This window comes from Phoxinus phoxinus (genome assembly GCF_949152265.1).
Source record: "Phoxinus phoxinus genome assembly, chromosome: 21".
NCBI classification, from domain to species: Eukaryota; Metazoa; Chordata; class Actinopteri; order Cypriniformes; family Leuciscidae; genus Phoxinus; species Phoxinus phoxinus.
Window position 1 is genome coordinate 9,740,210 of NC_136896.1, and position 12,907 is coordinate 9,753,116.

A 12,907-nucleotide genomic window follows, 5' to 3' on the forward strand; every position below is an offset into this window, starting at 1 on the left:
ATGGATCCTCGATTTAATATCTGCTGTACTATTCTCTATTGGTCGTCATACATCTACAAAACAGAGTCCTACATACGTGGTAAAATAAATTGAATCCAGATCGTCCTGAACTTTTTGGTAAATTCTGGACAAGTTTCATCTGCATAAAGACATAACCATCCAATGGCAAAACCTTGAAACTCAAAAGGTTTCTAAAACAAATAATATCCTTGAGTCTGTTGTAAAGAACCTTTAATTTTTTATTGACAAAATGTAATATTGTATTGATTTGTGTAGCCTAATTCAATCTCTTTTGATGTCCGTATACCCCCCTTGTTTTGTTTTTTTCCTCTTCTCACTGTTAATGTCTGTATCCTTTCATTTGCAATACAAAATTAATTAATTAATTAATATTAAAAAATATTAAAACATACCTCAATTTGTGTTGCTGTACAGCCTCCCCCTACTGGACGGATCAGGAACAACAGGGGCGTAAAACTGCCAGGGGCGTAAAACTGTTTGGGTCGTATATCTACCGGCTCCAGGTCTGCAGCCTCCCCATACTCGTGTTTTACGGCCCTGACGAGAACGTCGGCCTCCTCGGCTGTGAATCGGTCCTGGCGTGCGCCTGGCAAATCCGCCGTCATAATAGCAATCCGCGTTGGAACAAGCGCGCCTGCTCTTGAAGGGAATGTGAGAGGACGCTCTGATTGGTTTATTTCACGTTACGCCCAAACCACACCTATGAATAATGAAGCTACTTCTGACCAACCCCTTTTAGATTTGCGCCAGGCGCAAAAGGCATTTATCCCGCCGGGAAAATAGCAACAGCTCCCAAGACCCACCCACAAATTTACTTGCGCTTTTACTTTTAGATCGTTAAAATAGGGCCCTAGGAGCAGAGCAGCTACTTTTTACAAAAAGTAGTGATGATTTGCGACAAATCACTGCATCGTTGGTTTTTATATTCCGTCACGACGTGTTCTGTGGGCGGAGCCAGGTGGCTGAAAATTACAATTCTGCAGTGGAAATCTATGGAAGCCATGGAAAAAAAAAGTTTTTCAAGGAGGTTCAAAATTTCAAGTTTGTTTCTCACAATTCTGACTTTTTTCTCGCAATTCTAAGTTTAAATATCCCAATTTTGAGAAGAGAAAACTTGCAGTAAACTTAAGGTATATTGTTTATATATATATAATCAACATTTGTAAATTAGTCGTTTTTTTAATTCGATTATGCTGCTCTCAATGCTTCATGGGATTGTAGTTCTTTCCATCACTAAAGTACACAGTATTGTAGTACCTTTGTCTTATGTTCGATTTTCAAAACCTTTTTGCTTCAAATCAAAGTTTGTAGTGTTGTGATTCACCTTGTAGCTGATTGGCTTGGTTCGTGGCTTATAACTCTTTAACAAAGACTTTTTTATAATCCCTATGGGAAAAATTAATGGAAAAAATACTTCCGGAACCAACACCGCTGAAAAAGCCGTTGAACCATTGAACTCTATGACATCTAAAGCAGTGTTGATAAGTCAGATTCTTTTTAGTGAATCAGTTTGTTCAAATGATTTGGGTATATGAGCCGGCTCTGGAATTAATATTTTTATATTTGAAGGATTACAAATATGGTACATTATGATAAACATAAGAAAAATTAGATAAAAAACATAAGAAAAGTTCAGTTAAATAAAAACATTAAAATGTTTAAAAACATTCAAATCAGTTCACAAAATGATTCACCTTTTCAAGTGACACATTTTACGTTTTATTTGTAAAGAAAAATATTGAGAGTACGTCCGTGATTTATTGTTGTTCACCTTGATTATGATGCATCTAATTTTATTAGATACATTTATCTGTTTGGTGATATCTTGGTGGTTTTTATATTTTAATAATGTCACATAGCCCCTGAGGGATCCTACTTTTTATAGATGCATCCTGATCAAAATGACTTTTTTTCTCTTTTATAGATGGTACGTTATCGGTAAACGACTCAAACTTTAAATCCTTGATGCTGCATTTTCAACATGTTAATTAGGTTTAAACAAGGTAAGGTTTGGTTTAAACCGTTCATTCTGAGAACTTCGAAATTCACAGATCTCATAGTTATTCATGGCCATGATCATTTGAGCCCAGCCCATAAAAACATACGTACATTACGAACGCTTCTTTATCTACCCCCTCTTAACGTATACATCTATGTAGTATACATAAAAGTTTTCACAGAGCTGCACAGCTATTTAACAAAGCCAAATGTATGCAGATCGAATTCATGTTCTGCAAAAGTCCCTAATGTAAGGTTACAAGGCAATGCGTCCTCAAAGCACTGACTCACTGGTGTAGGATGACAGATGAGTGTTCGCTGAATAGAAAGCCATGATCAAACTCCAGGATGAATTCTGTGCAAGCATGCCTCTTTTTTGAACGGTTACACAACTGAACGTCTATGAAGAACCTCACAGAAATCACACAACAGCTGTGAAACTGTCAAAACAACATCACAAAACTAAGAGCTGTCCTTAAACACAAGAATATGTGCAAGTAAACAAACAAGACATTGCAATAAACAAGCAACGAAGGGCACATTTGTAACTTTGACCAATGTGGAATTCCCTATAGAGTCTGTATCTAACCTCTATTTGACAGCGATATGAGACATCTTTACCACTCACATTGATGTTCCTGAGTTTCTTCTTGCCCCTCTCTAGTCGACTGAGGAGTCTGTGGTGTTCACTGGGCGTTTGCTGGAGAAGGCGGTCATCGACGGATATGGTCTTCCTGAGAGCCACTCTATCACTCCAAAGCTCTGGGACACGGCTCTCTGAACTCCGAGGGAAGCGCTTCACTTCCGACAGTAGCGACGTCTCCCCTCGGTCATGGTCACGCAGCACTGACCCTGAAAGAGAGAAACAGACACCTCAGGTGATAACTGACACCCAGAGAGAAAGAAAACACTAGAGAATGAGAACAGGACCAAAACCTCTCCTCACAAAAACACACATCTTGAAGAGATTGTTGTTTTTAAATATAGGATTCATACACTCCAAAAAAATATTTAGGCCTAAATTTAAGATTTATGTATTTTAATTGCATATAACATTTCAATCAGTTTGGATTACACATATAATATGGTATATGGTATATATAGGAAACATAAAAGTATATTCTGTTATACTACTACCGGTATTAATAAACTGAAACTGTTTTACAATAACCAGGTTTATATACAGAATTTATCACCAATAAATCCAATTTCTTTCAATCTAATACATTTTAACTAATTGAATATTGCTCGTTCCACAGCTAGCCATATGTTTATACTTTTTAACTGAATAAATGCTATTGTTTTCGCAATGAACACATTTATTCTGATTCTAAGCTAGTTTTAATAAATGAACTTTGAAAATTAAATTTTTTAAATAAAATAAAATAAAATAGATGAAAATAGGTAATAATTAACTATGCCGTGATTTTCGAGTCCAAAAATCTTGCTTGCATCATTTACAGTACTGTATGTATGACATATAGCATATGTTTATTAGTTTATGTTAAAACTCTGTAATCCAAAAGGATGGAACATGTATATGCAGTTAACATACATAGAGCAACATTTTTTATTTTTTTTTACATTGAGCGTAGAAAGCATTATTTTAAGGTGTCAGTGTTACAGTGTAATTATATATTTAAGTATGGAGTAATATTAATTAACTACATGTACCGGTACATACTATAGGATTAGGATTTGGTTGATGGTTAGTTGCATGTAATTATGCATAATTTACTGTTATTACTATGGTAAGTACATGTAACGTATGTAACAAGGACACTGTAAAATAAAGAGTTACCCAAATTTGGTACAGTATGAATAAGAAATCACTTAAAGAAGGAATAAATATTATGACTAGTCAATTCTAACCATTTTGCAATACCATATTTTAAAAAGCCCATCCACTCACTTCCTCTCAATTCTCATTTGAACTGCTCTAATTAAACTTCCCACTACTTCTCTGGTGAGTCATGTTTGTAACAATTTCACCGTAATGAACAAAGCATAAAAAAGACCAACTATTGTACCACATAGAAGAATAAAAGTTGTCAGTTAAATGGGTGAAAATTCACCTCAAGTAACATTAAACTGTATCTTGAAGATCTAATAGAGCTGCTCTTGTAAACTGGAGGTTTATAATGTAAACACACACACGTGCACCGTATGCCACTAGGATTGTAAGCGGGGTGTTTGGTTTCTCTGTACCATCAGCTGGTGGGCAGCAGTTCTCGCTCTTTATCCACTGAGCTACTGCATGGTTCTGCCTACTCCACTTACAATTAAAACTGCATGAAGACGTCGCTGTTATTGTCTTCGCCTCAGAGACTGTTGTGAAGAGAACCTCCTCTGAAGCAGAGGTCAAATAAACATTTATGAATTTGGTGTTATAGCTGATCCACTACGTTTTGACAAATCCCTAACCATCTTGATAACCAAGCTCAGATATATATGCTAATTTGTGAAAAGTATCAACAGATTGCATAAAAGCGCTGCACACAGATTATATCAGTGGTAAGTTATTTCTTGTTTAATGACAAGATAAAGATGGATAAGTAACTCCCAAAGGAAAATACACAAGCCAAACTGAACAACAAAAAATACACTGATGGTTTCAGATAGTAACACTTTGATATACGAGTGTTTTTTCAATGACAGGCATTTTTAAGCACCAGGGGTTGACAAATTTATTATTATAATTTTTTGTTAAAAGGATTGAAAATTTTTATCATGCCATCATCATCATTTATTGTTTTCTACTTTTCAAATTCATTTGATGAGTATATTTTAATACTCTAATACTTATTTGAATATTACTATTTTTATTAATCTTAAAGATACACAATGTATCAAAATTATTGAAATATCGCACATTTACATATTTACAATGCGATCCAGAATTCAGTTCTCTTTCACGGCTTATTGCATTTGAATGGTAAAATGCATACAGTTATGTCAAAATGCCTGTGTTGGTGAGTATTCATGTAAACGCAGTCGCTTATGTCTTAAGTGAACGTAAACGGTTGAGAAAGAAATCGGATTTGAAGCATTAGGTCTTAAAGTGACAGCAGCCTAATACAGTATACTATATTCATCTGCACCCCCCACTGCCAGCCATTGTAAGTTTGTGAAATTGCATGTAATTACTTGTACTTTAGATATATAACATGCTAGCAAGATAAATGAGTGCATTAAACATTCCCTAAATGTTTAAAATGTACTTTTCTCCACAGAATGGTATTAAATTCAACATTCTGTAATGTGAGATTTGGTCAAAATATCTGTGTAGGTAAAAAAAAAAAGATTCTTTTTTTTAAAGATCACAGAGCAACGACGTGCCGGTATTTGAGGGAAAACATTCAATAATGGGATTACATGATTACCATATTCATGTACCGCTGTATTTACATGGCACTCCAAGGTTCTTCAAACAAATCCGTGGTATTACCATGTTCCAGAAAACCATGGTAGTACAAGTAGACTGGTATTTTAATGCTGAACAGCCAAGATGAATGAGCCACCGCAGAAAACAAATCACAGTCAATTCCCAGACCAATTTTATGTGTGTTCCATTGAGAAATTCACAAAAACAAAAATCCAATGAAAACCTCAGCATATTATGCCATTTGAGGATTCTCATGAGTTTACCCAGGTGTCAGCCCAAGTGTGGATTGCACGCTACAGGCTTAAACTCTTATGTAATCTCACTTGTCAAATACACAGACTTTAACTTTGTTAGCTCATCGCCATGGAAACGATGCATTGGTGACTGTAGCAGAATGAAACCTGAACTGATGGGTGTCTGTGTGTCACATATCCAACTGAACCATATCAAGTTCCTTCAACTGGTCCCTAATGACAGATTCCATGTGGTGTTCTGGCTACCACAGCTAGACATTATTTTCACATCATGAGCTCGCATCTACTCATACCATCTGCTTTGGTGCGTTCCCAGCATTTCCACACACCATATTGATATCTGACATGCAAACTACATTATTAAAACAATATATTATATTGCCAATCCTGTTTGTTGCACTCAGATATTCATAACTCTGTTAGTAGTTGAATCTTTATATGTTTGTCTGATGTCAGCATAGATTCATAACCGAGCATCTCTGTGTTGTGTGAAGCTGTTATATCACATCACCTGCAGTGACACTATTCGTATAACCCTCCTACAGCTTGAGTGAGACTCCAGGGCTGAGCGCACTTATAAATCGAATGAGCCTGAGAAAAATGGTTTTTACAAATGACCCCACTTTAAAGTCAAATAAGTGATTAAAACACAAATTATATTAGTGATCCAATTTGTCCAATTACCCGTTTTGTTTGAAAATCATCTACGGATGGACACAAGGACGTCGGCGTGTTGATGAAGCGCTGCGGCTGTCTATCAAGCGAGGTCGAGAGTAACGCATTCGATAAGTGTAATTTAACACCAAGTCCAACTAAATTAAAGACGTGAGAAGAATCTTAAGGCCTTAAAACAAACACAGCTGGTGCTAATGATCCCAGTTTCCATGACAACGGTTTGGAATCCATCTTCGTCATCCTCAAAAGCAAAGGGTAAATAGGTGCTGGCTCTAGGGTCACTGTTCTGTTCATTCATCGGGAAGGCCATACTTCTTGCCAAAAGACACACAGCATGTCATCGGGTGTCATTAGAGGAGGACGCCCCACTATTAATATTCAAGGAAAGCTTAGCAACATATTTGCTGATAATGTACAGGCTAGTTGGGAGATTTCATTACATTGCTACTGTACAGTATTTTAATGCTTAATTTTTTAATTTTAATACTGTATTTGCAATTAATTTTATCTTAATTAAAATATATATATATTTAAATGAATAATGTATCAATTAGTTTCAATTCATTGTTTAATAAATAGCGTTTGCAGCTTAAAGGGTTAGTTCACCCTAAAATTAAAATTCTGTCATCATTTACTCACCCTCATGTCGTTCCAAACCTGTAAGACGTTCATCTTCGAAACACAAATGAAGATCTTTTTTAAAGCGAGTGCTTTGTTTGTGCAAAAAAACAACATAATTTACCACTTTATTTACAAAATATGAATCTCTAACATGCGTTCATGAGAGCACCACGATGCATGCATGTTGTGATGACGCAAGAGCAGATGTTGTTGCGTGAACACACGTTGGAGATTAATATTTTGTAAATAAAGTGGCAAAATTATTTTTTGCACTTGCATCGCTTCATACAATTTTGGTCACATGGATTACTTTTATGATGCCTTTGCTACCTTTCTGGGCCTTGAAAGTGGTAGTTGCGTAGGCTGTCAATGGAGGGACAGAAATCTCTCATATTTCATTAAAAAGATCTTAATATGTGTTTCTAAGATGAACAAAAATCGTCAGATTTAAAAAAAAAAAGCCAGACACAACAACATTTGCTCAACCAATAACATGAGTTTGGGGGCTGGATTATATGTATGACAGACCAATGACAGATGGGGGACCGTGTGGTCATTATTTTTGTAATTAATTTCTCATGAATTACACACTGCAGCTTTAAAATCTGTGGTATAGATAAATAAATCCATTAGCAAAAATAACCACACATCAGGAACAAAGTGAACAGCCTGATCTTCTGTAATGGTGATGTTCATCCGCAGCACCAGTGCAAATCATCAGACAAAGTGGCTCCAATTCTGTTTAATGCTGAAACACGGCTGTGTGGTTAATCACCAGCTACAGTTTGAATGACAACTGACATTTTAAGGGAAAAGGAACAAAGGCTTCGGAACAGAATGACCGAGCTTCTTCTGCCCTACAGCACGTCCTGTTCAGAAATTACGGAATTAAATTTAATAGGGTTGAGAAACAGAAATAAGTAAATCCGTTGCACCTCAATCCTCTCTTCTGTTCATTTCTGTGTACAAGCTCAAATGCAATAGTGACCTCTACTGGATGACTGGGGTAGTTGATGAATTAGAAAATGCACTGCTCACAAAAATATTATCAAAGCGCATCAATAAATCTAAAAATTGATATCAGAGACAAACAACATTAAGATAAAGATTAAAAAAATGCAAAGAATACATTAAAATGATTATAAACTACTTATTTATTAGTAAGAAGAATACATTGTTGTAATGGGTTTTTCACTAGTTTAAATTAAATTACAGATAACTAATTTGTAAGAAAATAATTTAAATTACATAATATAAATCTGGATTATTTGTCATTTGATTTAAAGTGTAAAATGTACCATTAATGTAATTTGATTTTAATTAAAAATGAAAAGATTGGGCTCTGCAAGATTTTGTCGCTCACCAAGGCTGAATTTATTTAATGAAAAATACACTAAAAACAGTAACATTGTGAAATGTTATTATAATAATAATAGTTAAAATAACTATTAAATAACTGTTTTCCATTTTAATATATTTTCACATTTAATTTATTTCTGAAGCTGATTGTTCAGCATCGTTACTTTAGTGTCACGTGATCCTTCAGAAATAAGACTACCGGTAATAGTAACATTACCGGTACTTATTATTATCAATGTTGGAATCAGTGCTGATTATTGTTTTAGTGGAAACCATGATCTTTATTTTTCAGGATACTTTGATTATTAGAAAACAATCCATCCCTGAATAACAGCATTAATGTATATAAGTTAATATAAATAAATAATTTATAAATGAGTGAGTGAGAGAATGAGTGTTTTTGTGTAATTTCATTTACACCAACAATTTATTTATTTATTTTTTCAAACAATTGCAAAATGTCAATTTTACAGATATGTAAATTTGTATTACATAATCAGAGATTTTTAAAACTAAAGGAATGCCAAGAAAACAATGAATAAAAAGACAAATGAGTAAACTTAAAGGGATAGTTCACTTCAAAATAAAAATTCTGTCATGATTTACTCACCCTCAAGTTGTTTCAAACCTGTATGAATTTCTTTCTTCTGTCAATGGGGTCCATCAACTGTCTGGTTAGCCAAAATTCTTCAAAATATCTTCTTTTGTGTTCAGAGGTTGAAGAAATTCATGCAGGTTTTAAACAACTTGACGGTGAGTAAATGATGACAGAATTTTCATTTTGAAGTGAATATCCCTTTAACTGCTTTTACCCAGACAACCCTTTTAGCCTATCATTTCCGGCTTGTGCAATTTAGCAGTTCCCTGTACAGAGGGGTTATCTAACACTGATTGTATCATTTAGTACATTAAGGCTCACGTCCCCAGGTAAAAAACAGAGAACTCGGAGGCTGAAAACAATCCTCCAACAGCACTCATTCTATTACACAGGATGGTGTCATTAAACGGAAGAGAACACCCAGCACCCATTGGAGCTCTTTGGATAAAATATTGATTCTGACGCCACAGCTGACATCAATATGTGTGCACTGAACACTTCTGTGGAAACAATTCCAGAATCCCTAGAGGGGCATCACATCCACACCACTTTCCTTTTCATTCCTTTCACTTTTAGCCCAAAGGTGAATCTAGGTATGGAAAACCTCACTTTAACAAACCAAACAAAGGTGTGGAAAACACTATCGTTGTTTACCATCATGCTTCCAATGGCATGGCTAGGCAAATGTTTTGCAAATCTTTGAATCTGATAAAGATTCAACTAAAAAAAACGAATGTTTCCTGTGCTAAAGTACACTGCGTCAAACTGACATTTGATCACATATATGAATAGTATGTGAAAGAGTAGGCTACACTACTCTTCAAAAGTTTGGGTTCAGTAAGATTTTTTAACCTTAATGTTTTTGAGAGAAATCTCTATTGCTCACCAAAGCTCAAAAATACGGTAAAAATACCGTACTACTTTCTATTTTTTTAAAGATTTTAAAAAGCAATGTATTTATGCAAAGCTGAATTTTCAGCATCATTACTCCAGTCTCAGTGTCACATGATCCTTCAGAAATAATTCTATGCTGATTTGCTGCTAAAGAAACTATTTTTGACTGTTATTAATGTTGAAAACAGTTGTTCTATTTAATTTTTTTGAAACCATGATAAATTTTTTTCAGGATTCATTGATGAACACAAAGTAAACACATAAAAACAGCATTTATTTAAAAAAGAAAACGTTTGTAACACTATAAATGTCTTTACTGTCACTTTTGATCATTTTACTGCATCCTTGCCAAATTAAAATATTACGGTAATTTCTTTAACTAAAATAATCTTAAAGCCAGTTCATTCCAAGGACAATAACTATAAAGATAATGATAAAGATATAGTTTTAAAAATCGTTCTCAATATTAAATAATAGCAGAGTTCACACCACAGCTACCGATAACGGCACAGAGAAACAATAGCCTATGTTTGAAATCACTTTCAGAATGATTTTATCCAGCTGATGAACGATAAAACAGCCAATCAGAATCCATCCGGCTGTAATGAGCTCGAGCTTTTATAGCGGCAGACAAGCACGCGCTTAGAATAAACAGAGCGATATCATCTGCTGGTGTGGACTCTAATATAGTTATCGTTCTTGGTTTGAACGGACCTTAACTGACACCAAACTTTTAGTAGTGTACACAGTATGCAATGATAAATGTTTATAAACAGTATACACAACACTGTTGCCATAATATTGTCACACTATGCACAACATCTTGCATGTTTCCATTTACCACCTCTGAAAAACTCTAAGGTGTTTATCCACCTTATATACAATATATCAGATCTACCATGGATATAAAATACATTCATTTTCCATGAAGATTATCTGGGTATTCCATATATACTGTACATAACATTAGTATATGTGTATACATACTGCACAGTGCACATACATACTACTGCAACAATAGTAAGTATGCAAGCATTCTGAACACAGCCTCATACACTCTTTAAGTGATATTATAATTTTGTCATTATTAACTCACCCTCATCTCCAACCTTGAAGACTTTCTTCAGAAGTCTTGGAATATAGCACACGAGTTGTGTGTACTTCTTGTATGATACGTTTATGGTGCTATATCCATGCATACAGAAATAAAGTCAGGATTGGAACAACATGAGGGTGAGTAAATGATGACAGAATTAACATGGCGAACAAACTCTTTAACAATCTTCCAAGTGCCCAGTAATGTAGCACCCTCCACTGTTTACATACCAGTCATACGCTCCTCCAGAGATAGGCAGAGCTGTTTATGGCATCAAAAAAAGTCGTTTCCTGCCATTCTGTGCCACCCCTAAAGATAGTGATAATACTCTTTTGAAGGGTAGGAGGGGTTGTAGGGCGACTTCTTCATCTCTAGGTACCAGAAAATGTTGGTTTCCCTGACAAGTCCTTTGTAAAATAAATTGCTCATTATGCCATCCGTAAGGTTCACCACTACTATTGCGATAGCATTAATGAACATCGCCTGCAGGGCAGTGCCACAAATAAACCTGCAATTAGGAGTCATTTCCACATACAACAAGAACGCTAATGACAGAGTCACCTCTGACGATCGGCAGCATAACAGCATGAACTCCAAGATGAGCTTGCTTAAAACACTAATATTAAAACACATACAGTGTTCTGTAGGATATCCTCGTTATTTAAAAATGTGCAACGGTTTGATTTAATTGCTTGTCTCATCTCTTTTTGTTTCAATATGGATGTTTTGAAGTAAGTATTGTAACATTTATGCTGCCATTTTATAAAACGGTTAGTTCCAATCCTTGATTCTGATTGGTCAATAGCTGTGATTTATTCACGATAAAACATGGCTATGACCGCTTCACCCAACGGTTCTGTTTATCACTACACAACACCCCTAGCAACCACTCTTGGCAACTTCAAGTTCAACACATGTTTGATCTCATCGATATTGTTCATTGAAGCTATAGTAGAGTATTGTGAGAGATCGAGTAAGCGAGTGTACCTGCATTTACAGTAGATATAGCGTTTTCCTTCAGGTCAGTCCTATATATTCATAATTTTCAAAAATCAGTTTGAATGTCCGCTGCGATATCTTGTCCTTTTAACAGTTAAGGGGTTTTCCCGTGCCTATAGTCATCTGTCAGTTGCGTCTTCCTTCTTCGTGATCACAAGTTTGAGTCCTTTCAATGTAAAAGTCTTCTCGACTGACTGACTCACTCATAATGTATATAACTTCTGTTGCTGTTTACGGTCAGGGACTATTTTTTCCAGCGGAAGGAAGGCTTTTAGTGATTTTACTTCATGAAAGTTGCTTAGATACATATTTTTCGGCTTTAATAGTTGCATTGTGTGGTAGCCGTTTTATAAAAGCAATAATGCACTCGAGGCAAGTGCAGTACGTATCGTGAATAAGTCACGGCTGAAGGGGTTGCAGGCACTCCGCTTATTCACGATAAAGCACAGCCTCTCGTACCTTATTGCTTACATATAAAATAGCATGACATGTCTAAAGATTTGCGGCAACCCAGCTAAAAGGGAACATTCTCAGGACTTTGGCAAGGTTCTCTCAAAGTTATGAACAAATGTTCTTCCAGTAACGTTAATACAATGTTCATTCAAAGTTATCTAATAATGTTCTCAAAATATTAGCACAAAAAAGTTATACATCGTTAATGGAACGTTTTTTTCTGAAATGTTTTAGTCTAACGCTCTGGCAAGGTTTTCTCAAAGTTATGAAGAAATGGGAAACACTTTAGTTTTAAGGTGACATAGTTACACGTTACTACATGTACTTACTATAGTAATAACAGTCAAATAAATTATGCATAATTACAAGTAACTAACCCTAAACTAAACCCTAACCCTAGCCGTAACTCTATAGTAAGTACATGTAGTCAATTAATATCACTTATCAGTACATGTAACTACGTCACCTTAAAATTAAGTGCAACCAAGAAATTTGATTGTTAATAAAATTGTTCGTTCAAAGTTATCTAGTATTTAATAACGTCATTAAAATGT

The 12,907-nt window shown here is 35.2% G+C and overlaps 1 protein-coding gene across 3 annotated transcripts in view; it reads right to left on the reverse strand.

The window, feature by feature from the left end:
• The window catches only part of ankfn1a (ankyrin repeat and fibronectin type III domain containing 1a), a 78,405-nt gene that overhangs the window by 60,031 nt on the left and 5,467 nt on the right, over nt 1-12,907 (reverse strand). For all 3 annotated transcript variants that reach the window (XM_079595491.1, XM_079595489.1, XM_079595490.1), the window contains exon 6: nt 2,648-2,871. In XM_079595491.1, the coding sequence (XP_079451617.1) occupies nt 2,648-2,871 (224 nt within the window). The remainder of the gene's footprint in view (nt 1-2,647; nt 2,872-12,907) is intronic.